The sequence below is a fragment of the Medicago truncatula genome, chromosome 6 (assembly GCF_003473485.1).
Source record: "Medicago truncatula cultivar Jemalong A17 chromosome 6, MtrunA17r5.0-ANR, whole genome shotgun sequence".
Taxonomy (NCBI): Eukaryota; Viridiplantae; Streptophyta; class Magnoliopsida; order Fabales; family Fabaceae; genus Medicago; species Medicago truncatula.
In genome coordinates, this window is record NC_053047.1 from 10,481,688 (window position 1) to 10,501,460 (window position 19,773).

At 32.4% G+C, this 19,773-nt stretch overlaps 3 protein-coding genes across 4 annotated transcripts; 2 read left to right on the plus strand and 1 right to left on the minus strand.

The window, feature by feature from the left end:
- Nucleotides 1-3,883: 3,883 nt before the first annotated feature.
- LOC25495861 (beta-glucosidase BoGH3B) lies at nucleotides 3,884-7,137 on the plus strand. Its single transcript, XM_039826906.1, has 9 exons — nucleotides 3,884-4,046; nucleotides 4,389-4,593; nucleotides 4,700-4,790; nucleotides 4,969-5,114; nucleotides 5,204-5,447; nucleotides 5,634-5,758; nucleotides 5,791-6,028; nucleotides 6,121-6,325; nucleotides 6,650-7,137. The coding sequence occupies exons 1-9, from the start codon at nucleotides 3,884-3,886 to the stop codon at nucleotides 7,135-7,137; spliced, it is 1,905 nt and encodes a 634-aa protein (XP_039682840.1).
- A 474-nt stretch (nucleotides 7,138-7,611) lies between these two features.
- On the minus strand, nucleotides 7,612-10,914 carry LOC25495862 (protein PXR1). Of its 2 annotated transcripts, none has more exons than XM_013596116.3 (2): nucleotides 10,761-10,914; nucleotides 7,612-9,222 (listed from the first exon to the last, which is right to left on the minus strand). In XM_013596116.3, exon 2 carries the CDS (start codon nucleotides 9,182-9,184, stop codon nucleotides 7,931-7,933), a length of 1,254 nt encoding a protein of 417 aa, XP_013451570.1. In that variant the 5' UTR covers nucleotides 9,185-9,222; nucleotides 10,761-10,914; the 3' UTR covers nucleotides 7,612-7,930. The 2 variants fall into 2 exon arrangements, with proteins under 2 accessions (XP_013451570.1, XP_024642042.1); XM_024786274.2 differs by lacking the exon at nucleotides 10,761-10,914 and adding an exon at nucleotides 9,964-10,544.
- Nucleotides 10,915-14,333: 3,419 nt separating this feature from the next.
- On the plus strand, nucleotides 14,334-18,644 carry LOC25495863 (syntaxin-132). Its single transcript, XM_013596117.2, has 13 exons — nucleotides 14,334-14,490; nucleotides 15,970-16,071; nucleotides 16,256-16,312; nucleotides 16,409-16,457; nucleotides 16,626-16,714; nucleotides 16,797-16,870; nucleotides 17,139-17,181; nucleotides 17,271-17,331; nucleotides 17,443-17,468; nucleotides 17,551-17,628; nucleotides 17,768-17,848; nucleotides 17,932-17,997; nucleotides 18,295-18,644. Exons 1-13 carry the CDS (start codon nucleotides 14,473-14,475, stop codon nucleotides 18,466-18,468), a joined length of 918 nt encoding a protein of 305 aa, XP_013451571.1. The 5' UTR covers nucleotides 14,334-14,472; the 3' UTR covers nucleotides 18,469-18,644.
- Nucleotides 18,645-19,773: the final 1,129 nt, after the last annotated feature.

Below are 19,773 nucleotides of genomic sequence, written 5' to 3' on the forward strand. Positions count from 1 at the left end.
AATCAAAATGGATGAAACCGGAAATTGAGCACCAAGGTACCATTTATCAGCAAATCAAAGGGTAAGTTTATTCCCATAAACTTACTTAGGTTGATTTGAAGCTGTTGGTTTAGAAAATTGGAGTGTCCTCCTCTCAAGGTCTCAAGTTTGATTATCTCTGGTGTCAATTTCAGTATGCTAATTTGACTTCTTAAAAAAAATGTAGCTCTCATAGCTCAACTGGATTATCCTTACAATCCACTTCAACGGGCTAATTGTAAACTTGGCTAAAACTTGTATGCTACACAATGTCCCCTCATAGATGGTTGTCAACATTCGTGGAAAAATACACCTGAGTTTTTTTGTCTATTAATTTTTTGCTTCGAAGTTTGGCAGAAGAGATCAAGGCAATGCGAGACACATCAAGCTTGCTCAATGGAGGCCTTTGCAGAAGGAAGAAAATCATCAACAAAACGCAAGTGACAAATTGAAGGGGACAATAACTGCCAGCGCGTATAGGTTTCCAATAAATTGCCTCTACCTGATCACCTATAATGTGAGAGAGCATCTTCATGCAAATGAGAAACAAGTACGGGGAAAGAAAATCTCCGTGCCTAATTCCTTTAGAAGGATAAAAAAAGACTTTGTTTTATCACCATTCCACATGATTTTGTACGTTGGAGAAGAGATGCAATGATGAATGATCTAAATTAGGTTGAAACTTACATTCATCTAGACAATTCTCAACGAAGTTCCAGCTAAGTCAATCATAATTTTTTTTCCAAGCCAATTTTGATAGACATGAAAACTTTATTACCTTTCATTTTAGACATGAAATGAACCATCTAGGCTCTTTTGCTGCGTTAACCATATGTTTCGTACGGAAAATGGACAATTGTAATCCAGAGTTTAACCGGGAGGTAAGTAAAGTCTTGTCAAGAATTGTTCCAACCAGGAATCAAAATCAAGTTATCATGCACATGTTCGTCCTTCAATTAACTCATTAACCACTTGAGTTCAATTACTTGATTTACCATCTAAGCTCGTTTATTACGTGTTAAAATACAACTGACTGTGATATTTAATAATAGGATAAAGTTAAACAGTGCCCTAAGACATTGGTTAAGCAACCAAAAGAAGTAAGTTTTTATTAAAAAGTGGTGTAATTATTACTTGATCAAAAGTAACCGTTTATATTTTTAAGACAAAATTTCTTTTTTAGATTCCTTAATCAGTGTTCAAAGGACACTGGTTAGCAAGACCCTTAATAATTTAGTGCTCATTTGTTACGGATTATAACGGGGGTGTATTGGATTGAGATTTTAAAAGACTATTTTGGCAAACAAAGTCCAGAATATTTTAAAAGATTATATTGATTTTGTTGGATTTTAAAAGACTATTTGTAATGACTTTTTATAATCAGGATTTTGAACACATGATTTTAATGGATTTATAATACAGATTTCAACAGACTTTATGAGATTTTAAGATTTGAAAAGATTGTATGAATTTTTAAGAAAAATTCAAATTGGGTTGTATGTACTTGGGTTGTGTGGAATGAACGGAACAACCGTCTGTTCAATAATATTGTTGCTGTTGTTTCCCGTCTATTAGATAAGGTCAAATTGTTATCTCTAGGGTGGCTGAAGGCAAAAAATGCCAAGTTTGTATCTGGTACCCAAAGGTGGTGGTCAAGCCCCTTAGTTTGTTTGGGCATTGGCTAATTTTTTTTGTTCCGCTTTTGTGTAATGACTCTGTAGTGGTTGCTTAGGCACACCTTGTGCTTGGGGACCGCTCTTTCGATTGGTTATATAATTTCATTTTAGTTTCTTAAAAAAAAAAAAAAATCAAATTGACCGGTGGATGAAAAAGATTATAAACTTATAATATAAAATTATTTATCGATTAATAATAATTATAATAGTATACTCAAAATAATAACAATAATAATAATGCCTTAAAAGAATAATGGTCACTTATGGGGAAGAAAAAAAAAAACAACGAAATAATCGCAAGTATATATATATATATATAACAACAAACTCTTTTTTTTTTAACATCTAGAAACAACTTCCGTCGAAAGAAAAAAAACTAAAATGTAGTGTTTTTTTTTAGAGACTAAAATGTAGTGTTAACGAGGAATAATGTCAGTTTTTTGTAAAAAAATAAAAATAAAAATAAGGAATAATATCAAAGAGGGACTTATGAATAATAACAAGAAGAGGGTATGAGTGTGTATGTCTGTGTGGTATGAGACAAGAAATGTTATGAATGAAAGTCTCAACGTTTTCTATCAGATTGTTGATTGAGCATATTATGTATATTTTTAACTAAAAAGATTTTTTCCTTTTTTTCCTCCGTTACATTGTAACACTACCAAAAAAAACTTAAAAAGTCTCACAAAATTCATTCCACAAAAGAATCTATTAAAATCTAAATACTTTTGACTACCAAAAGACATTTTATAAGTTAGGAAAAATCTTATCTGAATACCACCAGATTTCGTTGCCTGAAAAACAATATTGATTATCTTGATTGAATACCACAAGATTTATTTATATTCTATAAAAATCTTGATTGTATAAGACTTTTTTATTTTTAAAAAGTCTTTTAAAATTCCATGAAATCTCAATTTAATACACACTCCTAAGAGAACTTACTCAAAATTATTTTAAACTTTTTTTTAATTCTTATTTTATTGAATGTTGAAAAACTTTATTGTAATTGATAACAAATATGTCCTAGTATGCTTTTTGGTGGTGAGAAAGATGACTACCTAAATTCTCTAACAAAGTTCTTCAACCATGATAGAAAATTAAAAATTTTTTTTTTTGAAGGAAGAAAAATAAAAATAATAAATGTTTTTTTATAAGAAAAAAAAATAATAAATGTTTAGTGAATGTAAAAGGAAGTTTTTATAATATTTCATCTATATATTATTATTGATTTGATTTTTTTGTTATCCACAATAATTAAGATTTTTTACCATAAATAGGCGTCACAAGGTATCTCTCGAGATTATTTCTTATCCTCATGTTTCTTTAGAGGTCTTCCAACATTCCTATAAGAAAAATGTTTAAAATTATCCATAATTGACTGGATAAGTAAAATTTGAAAATTTAAAACAAATCCTAAATTTTAAAAGTAACGTTTATTATTTAATTAAGATAAGGATTGATCCTAAACCCATCGTTTTTATGTCTTTATATAGCATATCATACTCTATATAGCATAGCACATTCTTCCACTTTCATAACTTACAATTTTTACTATTATTGGGAAAGAACATTTTAGTGTCTGTCACTCTCTTTCTGCAACATTGTAGAGCCACACAAAAAAAATTGTTTTGTACAAATTAGTACATTGGTATGCACCATTTTTTTTTACATTTTTCAATTTTCAATTTGATATTGATTTGTGTTATTGAAATGAATCATCAACGGTAGGCTTATGGTATTATAGGTCGTTATATTAATAAACTTTTAATCAAACGGCTTGTATCCATCCGGTTTAAAAGTAAAATCGGATATACCATAAAGCCGACCGTTGAAGATCTAAGTTTTTGTTTATTGGCTACAAACGTATTTCATGAATAAAATTGAAATTGGTCATGCATCTATTGATGAATGGTTTTGTATATACTATGGTTTTTTTTTTTAATTTCCAAACATTGGTTTAGTTTTTTCCCTTCATTCATGCATAATAAGGTTGTTTTTTTTTTGTTTGTTGGCCATGTGTATTCTTAATTAGATCAAATAAAATTTTCTGATGTGATTGAATTGCATAATTTGAGACATTAATTGAATTTTGTTATGATCTCATTGTGAAGGTGTTTTGAGAGGAAGAAATGGCAAAATGTTCAATATTTTTGGTGGGGCTATTGCTCTTCCATTGTTGGATAACAATGGCAGAAGCTGAGAATTTCAAATACAAAGATCCAAAACAGCTATTGAATACTAGAATCAAGGATCTTATGGACAGAATGACATTGGAAGAGAAAATTGGTCAGATGGTTCAGATTGATTGCACTGTTGCTTCTGCTGATGTGATGAAAAAATATTTTATCGGTATGATTTTCTACTTAAATTTTATCTTTTAATTTCGACAAGATTTTTAAAAATGGTTGGCTAGCGCGAATTCAAGCTGCGACATCAAAGGATTTTCATGTCTCCGCGCTTGCAACGTAATGTCAATAGATGTGGCATTCACTCGATTTAACATTAATTCTCGCAATATCAAGGATTGTGACGTGATTGATGCCGATATTTTTTAAGTAATTTTTTTATAGTAAACAAACATAAAATAACTTATGTTTTATTTTTTAAAATCTCAAAAAATAATCTTATAATATGCCAAATAGTGTGATTTAGGAATATATTTATTTATTATATTTTTGTTTATTTTTATAGGTAGTATTCTAAGTGGTGGTGGACATACTCCCAAGCAAAATGCTACTGCAAATGAATGGGTTGATTTTGTCAATGAATTTCAAAAGGGTGCTTTATCAACTAGGCTTGGAATTCCAATGATTTATGGAATTGATGCTGTTCATGGACATAACAATGTTTATAAAGCTACTATTTTCCCTCACAATGTTGGTCTAGGAGCTACAAGGTATGCTTATATTTTTTGTGTGAAAATTTTCATATCTGTTTATTTTTTACATTCATAGAATTTTTGTGGATATTTTGATGATGTTATTTTATCTATGAACCTGCAGGGACCCTCAACTAGTGAGGAGAATTGGTGAAGCAACTGCTCTTGAAGCTAGAGCAACGGGAATTCCATATGTCTTCGCGCCTTGCATCGCGGTAATTAAGATAATCAAGATTTTACTACGTTGCAATGCTATAACGCTTCTATTTGACAATAACCTGTAGAACAATAGCGATTTGTTCAAATTCTGCTACGCTATAGCGATGTTGCGCCAATATAGCCACTATTTGACAATATTGTTCTACCATATGACATATGTTTTTGTATATATAGGTTTGTAGAGATCCAAGATGGGGTAGATGTTACGAAAGTTACAGTGAAGATCATAAAATAGTCCAATCTATGACTGAGTTAATTCCGGGACTGCAAGGCGACCTACCTGCAAATTGGTCAAAGGGTGTTCCATATGTCGGTGGAAGGTAAGAATTCTTGATGTTGTTGCAGTTTCATATATGTTTGATGCACTTTCTTAATGTTGGTGTTTGATTTTGTTATTTTCCTTGCGCAGCAAGAAAGTTGCAGCTTGTGCTAAGCACTTTGTCGGTGATGGTGGAACGACAAAAGGAATCAATGAGAATAACACAGTTGCAAACAGACATCAAATCTATGGCATTCACATGCCAGCTTACTATAACTCAATTATTAAGGGTGTCGCAACCGTCATGATCTCTTACTCAAGCTTGAATGGACACAAAATGCATGCTAATCACGATTTAGTCACCGGCTTTCTCAAGAACAAGCTCCGTTTCAGGGTAATACTTTATCTCATAAGCCTTTGTTTTCATATTCATGAGTAAATGTATTAAGAATTTATTTTGTATGCACTGTCTTTGTAAAAGAGTTGACAACATATTATTCGATGATTGTGTAAAATAGTAACATAAGCCTAAAATTGTCTGTGAATTAGTATATGCTTAAAATTCTTTGTTTTCCTTTAGGGTTTTACCATATCAGATTGGGAGGGAATTGACAGGATAACTTCACCTCCTCATGCTAACTACACATATTCAATTGAAGCCTCGGTGAATGCCGGTCTTGACATGGTAAACTATGATTCTTGCAAGTCGGTTGATTAGCCTCTTTTCTATCAATAAGAATCGAACTCGGTACTATGAAGTTTATAATAATACTTAACCTTGTTATGGTGCAGATAATGGTTCCCATGAACTACACAGAATTCATCGATGGACTAACCTCACTAGTGAAAAAGAATGCCATACCAATGAGTAGAATTGATGATGCAGTAAAGAGAATTTTGAGAGTCAAGTTTGTTATGGGCCTATTTGAAAATCCATTAGCTGATTACAGCCTTGCCGATCAAATCGGGAGCCCGGTTAGTCGATCAACTCAGAGTTAAATATGATTTTAGTCCCTACAAAATTTATTTATATAATGATAAACTAAATTGGAACCATGATTTGACAGGAGCATAGAGAATTGGCTAGAGAAGCTGTTAGGAAATCATTGGTACTATTGAAGAACGGTAAAAGTTCTGATAAGCCGATACTTCCTCTTCCTAAAAAGGCTCCAAAAATACTTGTTGCTGGAAGCCATGCTGATAATATAGGAAATCAATGTGGTGGATGGACCATTACATGGCAAGGACAAAGTGGAAACAACATGACTACTGGTATACATTAAATTCCTTCTCAAAGTTGTTTTTTTCGACGCTGTTTGACACTATCTTGTACCGAAAAATCAAGGAAAAATTGCACTAATCACCTTAAAGTATGTTTAAATAAGTATTTCAAAAACCGAACTGAAAAGTTTAACTGGTTGAACCTTGAATCAGCATTAATTACGGTTCATTCGTTTTGGCGGTTTGAACCTAGTTTTATCCCGGTTCAAGTGGTTTAAAACGGATGAACCACTATTTTCTGCGATCTACAATTGACAACTAGGTGATTTTCCTAAAATACAATGTTAACATGGCTTAAATGATATTGATATACAGGTACTACAATTCTGAATGCTATTAAAAACACAGTTGACAAAGAAACCGTGGTAGAATACAAAGAGCAACCTACTCAAGACTATGTAAAATCCAATGGTTTTTCATATGCAATTGTGGTAGTTGGAGAGAAACCATATGCTGAAACAGATGGTGACAGCTTAAATTTGACACTTCCTGCACATGGAATAGAAACAATCAAAAATGTATGCGGCGCAGTGAAATGTGTTGTTGTCTTAATCTCTGGAAGACCTGTTGTTATACAACCATTTCTTCACAACATTGACGGACTCGTTGCGGCTTGGCTTCCTGGTAGTGAAGGTACTGGTGTTGCTGATGTTTTGTTTGGTGATTATGGATTTACTGGTAAGCTTTCAAGGACATGGTTTAAGACTGTCCATCAGTTACCGATGAATGTTGGGGATCGTCATTATGATCCTTTGTTTCCGTTTGGGTTTGGTCTTACAACTGCAGCTGGCAAAGCAGCTTAAGAAGAATTAGACTTTGCTTAATCATTTGTTTGTATTCATTTACAATTTTCTGTTTCTATTTCTATTTTATATGTTGACAACACATTAGTGTTGTCATATATGTAGCATGGAATTGCTGAAATTAATGAAAGTTGTTATGATTGGAAATATTTTTAAGCTTCACTTGTTAATAGCATTTATTTCCAATCAAATCTATATATCTTTTTGTTTTAACTCTGATTCTCAAAGGAAATGACCAATCATTATGCAGAGTTTGATCGGGAAGTAAGTAAAGTCTGACCGATTAAATCTATATGGTGTTAACCTTCTCGGACTCGCCTTTTATGTGTTTCATAAATAAACTTTGAAAGCATTTAGTTGGATGTTGTGTGATATGTGTTGATTTTGTGGAATAGAATACCTATTTCACTTTGCAATTAGTTGCCTGGTTCATAGATTACAAAATATTGTTATAGAGAATGAAATCAAAATGGATGAACCATGAATTTGAACACACGTGTAGCATTTATCACCTAATCAAAAGACATGTTTATTCACATAAAATCGTTCATCTAGTTCTCACACTTATTATTATACAATGTCTTCAAGCTAATAAAGTATATCCTGTATGAAGCAATAACACAGACACCGAACACGACACTGATACGTAAAAAAAAGTAATCATTTGAGAAAATAAAAGTAATTAAAAGAAACCGTGTGTGACGATGTTGTGTTAGTGTGGGACATCGACACATATCAGACATACACACCTTTCATTTGAAGTGCCGGTTGTTCTACACGTAACCTTGAACAGCTACTCAGCCGCATCCTTGGCCTTCTCCACGACGACATATCCTTCATCTTCTGCTTCTCTTATTTGTTTTTCTATGTCTGCCTTTTGTTCAAGAAGTGCTTCTATTTTTCCATTGATCTTTTCAAGCTTTTGCTTCAACTTGCTGACATCATTGGACTTATCCTTTCCAGTTAACTTTCTCTTCTTTCCACCTTTGTCCTTGTCTTCTTTTTTCTTCTTCTCTTTCACTTCCTTCCCATCGTCATTTTCCTCGTCTTCTTCCGCTTTCTCCTCAGTCTTTTGTCCACCTAACTCCCTCGAAACAACTTCATCCTTATCATCTTTCTTCTCTTTCTTTTTGATTACTGTTTTCTCATCTTTCTCGTCCTGTTCTTCCTCACCCTTGTTTTTCTTTTCTTTTTTCTTCTTATCCTTCTTCGCTTCTCCCTCGTCAGTTTTTTCACTGTCCTTCTTCGGCTTGATTTTATCATCCTTTTCCTTCTCTTTTTCTTTCTTATCCTTTTTCTTTTTCTTATTCTCTTCGCCGTCATCCTCTTCTCCCTTTCCCTTGTCTTTCTTTTCTTTTTTCTTCGCATCCTTCTTCTCTTCTCCTTCATCGGTTTTCCCACCGTCCTTCTCTTTTTCTTTCTTATCCTTCTTCTTTTTCTTATTCTCTTCGCCGCCATCCTCATCTCCCTTTCCCTTCGATTTCTCCACATCTTCATCTTTGTGCTTTTTCTTCTCCTTCTCTTTCTTTTCGCTTTTTTCTTTCTTTTCACTAACCTCTCCTACATCTTCTTTCCCCTTGTCCTTCTTTGTTTCGATCTCTTCATCCTTCTCCTTTTTCTTCTTCTTTTCATCTGTCTTCTTCTCCTTCTTAAGGTCTTCACCTTCATCACCTTTTCCCTTTTTATCCTCAGAAACTACTCCATCCTTGTCTTTATTTTCCTTACTTTTCACCTTTTCTTTCTTCTCCGTATTCTCATCGCCGTCTTTCTCTTTGTGCTTCTTTGTGCCACTTTTCTCATCTTTTTCTTTCTTTTCCTTCTTTTTCTTGTCCTTTTCTTCCTTGTCACCATGTTTCTTCTCACTACCATCCTCACCGATATCTTTAGAATCGTCTGATTTCTTTTCATCCTTATGTTTTTTCTTTTTCTCAACTGATTTGTTCTTAACCTTCAATTCTACTTCTAACTCAGTCTTATCTTCCTTAACATCGCCTTCTTTTTCATCCTCAGTCTTGATCTTTAGAGAGATAGTTGATTTGTCTTCCATGTCTAGATTATCACAAGTTGGCTGAATCTGGCAAGTCCCTAAAACATGTACATACAAAACAAAAATATTATGTTGACTTGCTTGATATTAGATAAACAATAACACAGATACAACCAAGAGCCGAGAATGCAATCTTCCCCAAAATCTACCTATTCAGATAAACAACTTAATTGAGCACTTATAAAGTGTTTCTCATATAAGTCCTTATGTATAAGCTATTTCTAAACCAAAAGATAAAATAAATTTAAACTGTTCTCATATAAGCCATAAGCTGTTTTCATAAGCTATGTTGGAGAATTTGTGGTAAGCTTACTATAACTCATGATTTACTATTTTCATATAAGCCATGGTTTACTGATTCTTGTTTTCATATAAGCCATAAGCTGTTTTCATAAGTTAAAAACAATTTATATCATAAGTGTTTTCATTAGCTCTCTGAAATAGTCTCACAAGTGTTTATGCCTGTAGATAAGCTCAAATAAACCAATCCAAACAGACCTATCTAGTAAACAGGTACCTCTGCTGAGAAAACAAAGAATCAATCGTGTCTTATTCATGTATTCTACATCGCAACCAGAATAAGTGTTAAGTTAAAAACGTTTAGAGAATACAGAATATGATAGTATATTAATCCAACAGCAAGTTCATCAAGCACACTAAAGTTGTACTACATAAATATTTGGAATCCATCACTCAATTGAACTCTAATACATGAGGTCAGAATTTACAAACTGAAAACAGAAAACCGATTTGGTGTTGATCAAGTGGAAGAGACTTGCCCCCATAACGAGGAGTTCCTAAGGAAGCTTAGTTCGAATCCTAGAGTAGTAATTCACACCGGAAAGCTGAGAATCAAGGGATAAAATCCTGCTCAATAATCAGGATTAGTCTCATAGCCGGTCCAAAGAACTGAAATATGGACCTTCGTGAACTCACTAGGGCGTCAAAGACCCTAATTCCGGTAGTTCCAAATCAAAAACAGAAAAATTTGTAAAATAGAAAATGTCTTGCAGAACCAACTTCGCAAGATTTAAGCACCAATTGGTAGCTTTGGTCTGGATGGATAGGAAAAAAAAACTTAATTAGGTGCTTATAACATAAGCGCTTATCGTGTCAGTGCTTATGTATAAGCTATTTTTATACCAAAAGGTAAAAAAAATAAAGTTCTATTGATTTCATATAAGCTCCAAGTATGTAACCAAAAAAAAATATAAGCTCTAAGTAATTTTCATATGTTATCATGTAGAATTTATGAAAATAAGCTAAAAACAGCTCACAAACTGTTTTCATATGCCCTCCAAAACAGTCTCAAAAGTGCTTGTACCAGTATATAAGCTCACATTGGTCAACCCAAACAGGTCTTAACTAAGTTGTTAGTTGAAATTGCTAGTATTATGATCAATCAAATGACAATAATTAAAATCATTTGTAAGAAGAAAAAAAACAATAATTGAATCAAACTATACATAAATAAATAAATAATTTGAATAAAATAATAAAGGTAAAAGATGGATCATGTAAATTAAGCTACATCAAAATTCAATGGTTGAATGAATCAAAAGAAATAAAACAATACCTGTTGTGCAAAGAGATAATTCTGTACTTTGTTAGCTTCTTTTGGAAATTGGAATTGGAACTGTGAACTGTCTACACAAAAATGGAAACCTTAAAAACACTTTCTTTCTGCTCAGCGGTTGTCTTTGTCGTGTTTGGATGTATAAGTGGGACCCCAACAAAGTTCGACTGTTGAAGTAAAAAGATTTTGGTTTCTACTAGTAACACCTCCTTTATTTCAGTGTACACCTCGTAATACTAATTAATAAGTTTAAGGGTCATTCTAAATTGTGCACAGGTTAAGAAGATGAAAAAAGGAATTAACCGATAAATTTTATATTGAAATGATGAAATTTTGTACTTTTTTGGTCAAAACAAATTGTACTTTCAAAATAAAAAATACATAATTTTCAAAATTTTATTTCTATTTTTAGTTTTTTAAGTTGTGGTTTTAGGACACAAATTAAAACTTTCCTAAGTTTATACAGAAAATGACATTCGTATTATTTAAATTTCAAAAAATTCATCTCCCTCACTTCACACTAAGATATAAAAAATAATTTCTCGTGAGTTTAGCTCAGTTGGTAGGATAATGCATAATATATGTAAGGTTCGGGGTTCAAACTCCGGCCACCACCAAAAGATATGAAAAAATAAATGGTTTAAATATATTTTTATTCGCCTGTTTACAAAAAATTGAAGTGTTGATCCTCCTATTTTAAAAGTCGATTTTTTTGTCCTCTATTGTCCAACTTTTTTTAGGCCACATTGAGTATACAAGTCAGTAAAAATATGACTAATAAACACTACCCATCAAAAATAAATAGGCTACATCATCAAAATATGTCTAAAAATGAGACTGAGGGACCAAAAATACGAAGAAAAAAAAAGTTAAATAGGAGATTAAAAAATTGATTTTTAATATAAAGAGAAAAAAATTCATTTTTTTTTAAGATAGGGAGACAAAATGTACAGTTAAGAAAAAATACGATAAGGTGTTGAAAGAAGATATATATTGCATATTTTTGGTGTTTTTTTTTTTTTGTTATGTTTGATTTGTTCACATACATGCAATTTTTTTAAACATAAATGTAAATTCGGGGAAAGTTTTGACCTTTAAATTTAATGTGAAATTGTGTTCACGTAAGATCCCCATAACTTTGATTTATAAAAAGATATTTAATTCAGAAATGACAAAATACTTATGCTTCTGATGGATGTCATATACCGATCCACAATATATGGCATCCATCCCTTCCTAGAGTTTGATAGTCAACTTTGTCAAAAAAAAAGTTTGATAGTCAATATTCTCCTCAATGGCGGATCTTGCCTAAAATATTAGTGGGAGCGAAAAGATACTAACATAAAAGTTATATACAATTTTACACAATTGAGGGAGAGAGGTGAGGGAGAGTCATATACAATTTTACACAATTGAGGGAGGTGAGGAAGAGTCATAATTTTCTTCAAATATGAAATGCATTTTGGTATCTTTTTAATTTATTTTTAGTGGGGGGAGCCACTGCTCCCCCCTTAGGCTCCTTAAGAGCTTCGTCACAGCGTCTCCCTAAATTTTTTTTGCAGCTTGATTGTAAAGGTAGATGCTCTATTTTGAGGGAAGAATGCTATCCCTAACTGGGATTTCATTACTCGTGGAAATTTTAGTTCAAAATAGATTTTAATTTTCTTAGTAGTTTGGATTGGATAATGATACTACAAACTTGCTCCCTTTATTTGACCATATTTGTCATTAGATGGGACCAACATTAGATTTGTTGACTCTATGGGAAGCTTGCATGCAACTCTTTGTTTATGAATGGAGTAGAGCCTATTGCTAAATTACGAACAACATTAGTTGTATTTGACCTTGTTAACATCTTTTAGCTTCAATTCTTGCACGTGATCATAGAAAAGTGTTAGCTTTCATGTCATGTTAAGTGCTTTTTCATTAAAATAGAGTTTGTTTAATATGTGCAATATTGTTATATGTTATTTCTCATCACCTATAATATTAAAATTTCTCACATTTTTAAAATCTTGCACTAAACTATGGATCCATGTTGTATAAAACAATGTATAATATACCCTATATGAGAATGGACAAGATAGAAGAAAGAGGTGCTTTTTGTCCTCTTGAGATAGAAAACAAACTATTCAGGACATTCCTAATTGAGAGACCTATGGACCAAGTATTGTTGAAGTGTTGTAAGTTACAAATCCCACATTGGGTAGGCAATTAAATGTTGAAAAAAAAAGTAAACATAATGTCCATTTTAAAGGAGAAATGGCTAATAACATGACTGGAAATTATAATTATTAGCGATTTCTCATTATTCTATGGATACTATTTTTTTGCTCCATTCATAAGCAAAGAGTTGCATGCAAGCTTTAGAGAATTCAACGAATCTAATGTTGGTCGGTCCCATCTAATAACAAATATGGTCAAATAAAGGGAGCAAGTTAAACCTGCTCGCTTTGGTCAAAAGCACATGCGAGGTTAAACACCACATCGTAATTCAAAATATTAAGACATTGAGTTTATAAGTCATCTCTCATCTAATATTATTCAACATTCACTTTTTCGAGCAATCTTTTCATCAAGTGTGAGTTTATTACATTAATTATTTTTGTGTCCCCTCCCTCCCCCTCACGCGGGAAGTCTTCGTTTGAGCACCACTGTCATAAACATCTTCAACGGAAGGAGTCCGTTGAACCCTATGTCGAACCATCAACTCTCTTACCATTATTGGGTCGTAAGGGGAGTTCGGAATATCGTCACAATGAACTAAGAGCAATCACAGAAATGAGTTGACACCAAAAATTAATAACATAGTTCAACATGTTTACATCTTTAGGCTCCAAATGACTTTTCCATCATAAAGAGAAATTTGAAGGTGACCAACTAAGTTCATGACCATACTTTACATGGTGATAAGTACCTTCATTATTAAATAACTATTCATGATCAAGTAGCTTCATCGGCAAGCTACTTTTTTTCCGACCAAGAGTCCGTTTAAATTAATTTATTTTAGATTATGAAAAGCAAATAAATAAACTTTTATATTAATTAATAAATTCTCTCTCACTAATAAAATTTATATCTCATAAGTTATTTTTTTTCTTCATAAACCATCTTAATAAAATTATAAATAATATATAAAAAATTATTTATTTACATAAAACAGATCTAAGTTGTCTTAGTTTTTGGCTAGGTTTACTTAATGAATAAATTTACTTTATGATTAAATTTGCTTCATATCACTTCAAATAAAAAAAGTTCGAACCAAACTTAACTATAAAGTCAACTTATCCATTAAGTAAACCAAAATATAAAAAAAAAATATATATATATATATATATCAAATATTAACTTATAAAAAACTCAAATAATTCATTAAGAAAAAAAAACATAATTTTCAATCACAATCACAAGTAAACCAAATCTTTAACAAAAATTAAAAAAAGCAAACGTGATTTTTCAGTCACTTTACCCTTTTTCCAGCCTGTCTCCATCACTATATTTCTATTTCAAATCTTTACGTTTTGCAAAAAAATATTAAAAAAATATAAATAAGGAAAAATAAAATAATAAAAAACACGTTTTCTTTAACTGTGTTTGTTTTCTTCTCTTCTCTTCTCTTCTATGGCCTGGTTGTTAACCAGGTCTTAACCAGCTTCGAATTCTCTCTCTTTTCCCTCTCACATTCTTCAATTTTCCACCCTTTTCACCAACAATGAATGATCTTCTAACGGTAATGTTCAATTTTTCCATTTTTTAATATTTTTTTGAATTTTTTTTACTGTTTTTGATTCAAGTTTTGATTTTTTTTACGTGGGTTTGTTTAGATCTAGGTTTTTGAATAATGGGTATTTTTTATTTTTTGGTTTTGTGCTGTTGGGTTGTTTAGATTTGGAAAGTTTTGGTTTTTTTTTTGTTATGCTTGTTTGGCAAGAAATTGAGGGGTTGATGAATTTGGTGAATGTGGTTTTTTGGATTAAGAGAGAGATTTTGGTGTTTTTTGTGTGTGAGTTGTGCTGCATTGTAGTTGTATATAGGTGATGGATGGTAATGTTGGTTGATATTTCACGGTTTGGTGCAAAATTTGAGATGTTTTTGTTCTTAAATTGGTGTTGGTTTATGTTTAAGGTTTGATGTTTTGTGTTGAATCTATGTTTCGAGCAATGATAATTTTAAAAACCGAACTGAATCAGGCGTTCAACTGGCTGAACCTGAACCGTGAGCCGACACTGTATATGATTTCGTTATTTGAGCGATTTTATCAAATTTGAGATGTTCCTGTTTCATATTTGTTTATGGTTTGATATTTTGTATTGAATATGTGTTTTGATCAATGTTTTACAAACCGAACCGAAGCTGAACCATGAACCAACACTGTCTAGGGTCGGTTATTGAGCGATTCGGTCACGGTTTTGTCCTGATTCAAGCGGTTTAAAGCAGTTGAAACATGAGCAGGAGGAAATAAATTATAATAAGTATTGCCATGGATAGTAACAATTAATCTTGATTTAAGTATCCACTTGGTTTTAATTTTTGTTTTGTCAACAATGTTTGGAATATGTTATATCAAACAAAAATTAAATAATGGATGGAGCTTTAACATGTTTTTCACTGGATTTGGTTATTAGTGGACAGTTTTGGTAAAACAGTAACTCGAGATATTCTAACTATGACCCTTTTTGGTATTTACAAAGTTCATGGAATGTTTACAGAAACCGTCTTTGAAGTTCTTAATTTCCAATACGCTTGTATTGAATGCAATTCGATTTACGACCTTGAGTTATGTAATCACTTCCATATTCTCAAATTATTACCGGTATTAGCGTGTCAGTGTCATGTCTAGTTTCCGTGATTATGTCATGACTTCGTGTTTTGACTCTGAATCCAATATTTTCATAGACTATTCTGCAGAACATTAGCAGAATACACTTGCACTAAGGAACATTTAGAGAACAATATTCTAACAGTTTTAGGTTTTGGAAATACATATCACTAGATAGACCTTAATAGTGCTTAAAACGTCACGTGGTGAGATCATGAGACAGCTCATGCTTTGAATTTTACAGGCATCTAATGTCGGTGCGGGTTTTTAAGTTTACGGAGCATGTAGTCGTAGTAAAGATGTGGGTAATTTAACTAGGATATGCAGAGAATAACATCAACATGAAGAGTATAGCGATATATTAACTTGATGGGTATTTTTTTTTTTCAGGAATCATTTGAGATCCCTCGTGGTCGTGGAGGTGGTGACATTGAGTTGGGAGAATATGGAAGGAATTCAGGAGAGCTTGGCTTGGATAGTTTCTTCAAAAAGGTATTCATCTTTATACATCTAATGTAAACAAGCATGATTTAGCTTGTCTTTGATTAGTTATTTTATTCCTATTAATTAATCAAATTATTTTGTATAACTACTGGATGGCTTTAACATTCATCATTCATGTTGAATTATTTTTGTCTAACTCACTGAATGTTCCTATTGATTAATCGTTCAATAGGTTCAGGAGCTTGAGAAACAATATGTGAAGCTCGATAACCTTTTGAGAAAGCTCCAGGTAACTTTTCTTTGACTACTAACTTTCGCTCTTGTGAAACATTTATAGGTTGAACTGAAAATTGTTTAAACATTTTTATGCAAACCTTTTATGCAGGATGCCCATGAGGAGACCAAGGCTGTGACCAAAGCTCCTGCCATGAAGGGTTAGTTATTATGATATTGTTTTATCGATTTTCGATCAATCTTTTGTATATTCCGTAACCTTTTGTTTATGATCAAAATAATATAATAAAAGAAAAATCACTGGCTCATGCATCTAATGAAGTTAATGAGTAGTAAACTAATTATCCTGCTTGATTTCACGTCTGCAGCTATAAAGCAGAGAATGGAGAAGGATGTTGATGAAGTTAAGAAAACTGCATATTTCTTAAAGACCAAAGTTGAAGAGCTGGACAAAGAGGTATGATCTCTACTGAAAGTATTTCGGTGTTTTATTAAGTACCTAGATTCTTGTTATTAACTCATCACATTATGTGTCGCAGAATTTGGCTAATAGGCAGAAGCCTGCTTGTGGAAAAGGATCGGCTGTTGACCGGTCAAGAACAGCAACGACAATGTCAGTAATTATCCATCGTTTTATCTATCATTTAAACACTTAACACTAGGTCATACTATACTTGTAGATGCTTATTATGCTATGTCAGTAGTTTCTGAAAACATATTTCTAAATTGTTTATGATGTCATTCCTACTCATTGAGGTCTAAGAATTTGATTAAGTTCTCACCTTAGGCCTCAAATTTCAACATTATAATTATTATTGGCTTAGGGTTTTTATTAAACCGAACTCATCTTTACCTTTTTTTTGTGTTATATTATTCTGTAGTGCCTTGAAAAAGAAACTGAAGGAGAAGATGGCTGAATTTCAGGTAGGTTTATCTCATATTTGTTGTTTAAGAGTTTTTTTTCATTCTCATAATCTTCAACTTAATTGCTATATATGTCAAAATCTTTGCAGATCCTGAGAGAAGCCATCCATGAAGAATATCGTGAGGTTGTTGAGAGACGCGTATTTACAGGTTTCAGTTCTTTACTTATTAGTGTTCTTCTTATCCAAGTTATCCCATTGGTTAATTACCTCGACTTGGAGTTAACAATTTTACGTTTTCTCTGGTTTTCGTGATTGTCAGTAACCGGCGCGAGAGCTGATGAGGAGGTAATTTTTTAACTGAATTTTTCGTTTATTGAACAAAATGTTGCTTTAGAAGTTTTTCTTCTAATCATTTAACAATGTACAGACAATTGACAGATTAATTGAGACCGGTGACAGCGAACAAATTTTCCAGAAGGCTATTCAGGAACAAGGACGAGGCCAGGTTCATCTCTCCTTATTTCTTCATTCCATCCCTGATTTTGACCATTCAACGATCCAGAGAATATTCTTGAGCGATTTTTAAGAAAAGCAAAATCTACCTTGTAAGGTTATCTCTCACACGTTTGAGTTATCTTTTGTAGGTAATGGACACCCTAGCAGAAATTCAAGAACGACACGAAGCAGTCAGGGATGTTGAGAGGAAATTGCTTGATTTACAACAGGTATTTAATCAGTCCATTCAGTTAATTCTACTGTTAATTCAATTTACATTCTTTCCTGATGATTATAACTCATGTCTTTGCAGACATTTATGGATATTGCAGTGTTAGTTGATGCACAAGGCGACATGCTTGACAACATAGAATCACAGGTATTTTTCATCACTTTGCACATAACGCCATCATCGAATCAGGATAAAAAAAATAGAGTAATGGAAAGGTCTAAACTTGTGTTTGAGTAAAAACACGCAGACCTACTTGGTCCCTAAAAATTGAAAAGTATCAATTTGATCTTCAAAAATTTCAAATGTTCGAACTATCTGGTCCTTGAAAACCGAAAAGTATCGATTGTCAGTCAAAACAGTCTCTGATACGGACTAAAATATTCTTCAAAATCATAGTAAAACTGGCTAATTTGATTAATGAGTTACATTTATGATCGAATTCAGGTTTCAAGTGCAGTAGATCATGTGCAGCAAGGAAATAATTCCCTCCAAAAGGCAAAGAAAATGCAAAGAAACTCAAGAAAATGGATGTGTATTGCCATCATGATACTTCTCATTGTTGTTGTAATCATTGTTGTTTCTGTCATCAAACCCTGGGTTACCAAAAAGGGTGCATAGTTAATCGGTAACACATTGTTTCCACAACAATTAAGTATCAATAGTCCTATTCATAATCCATTCTTTTTGTTATTATTAAGGTTGAAACAAACATTGGTCTCCTTTTTAAGAGATTAATGTACTTAAGAAAATTAATTAACTTCACTACATTATATATTTGCTTATTATATTTATCACATTTCAGCCTCTTTAAACTCAATATTTTTATTGAAGTTATCTAGTACTATTTTTACACAAAGGTTAATGATGTTGTCAATAGGATTGGCATAAACGGCCGAGCTTCTGCTCGTACTTGCTATGATTTGAGTTTGAATTCAGAACGTCTTTGCTAGGTTATACGTAAATTTTATTGTATACATTTATTGAGGCGTGTCACTCTTATATATAATATAAACATTTATTTATAAAGAATAATTGATTTAGATTTTGGTGTGCCAAATCGATTCAATCCAAACCAAAAAAATAACTTATACAATATTGTTGATAATTAATGTTATCGTTGAAGTTATGTGTTTGCCCCACATAACATCAAAACTCCAACCCATCATGTAAACACTTAAGTTCAATAATTTCTTGGCAAAATTACATAAATAGTCCCTTAACTTAATTTTAGGTAACGTTTTAGTCCTTTATCTTTTTATTTTCCCATTTTAGTCCTTTATCTTTTTAAAACATTACACACTTAACCTTTTAAGTAAATTCTGTTATATTCTCTGTTAACCTCATGTTATCTTCTTCCTGTCAAATAGCAGAAGCTACAACTTGAAGCTCAAACTCAAAAATTGCAATCAATTGCTTCATCACTCACATGAGGCTCAAACACCCAATCATTTTCTTGTTCCTTCGCCTGATCCAGTGGAAATCACCAGCCACGTGAATGTTTATGTGGGTTAAAACCTATTGTTTGAACAGTGACAAAAATGGGTCCCTATAGAGAAAGAAAATTTTGGTGTTGTAGGAATTGTGTGGTACCTTTGCATATGTATTATGGGTTTTATGTGTTGTATCCTCTTTCATTTTCTTTCATCTCAGTTTGCATATTGCTTAGATCTAATTTTTGTGGTTTATGGGTTTTTGTGTTTATTCATTGTATAAGCTTGTGACAATGATTGTGCTGCAATTATACATCAACAGACACAAAAACCTTGCATTGTGTGCCTCCGGTTACTTTTCTTGGCATTCCTCTTGGTTTTTTATGAGATGAGACAGGTGGAGTACTAGCACTTTGAGTATTGTTTGCAGCAGTTTCAGTTTGAGTATTATATCTGTGCAGTTGCAGTTTGCTAACAAGCATCATATGTCTCT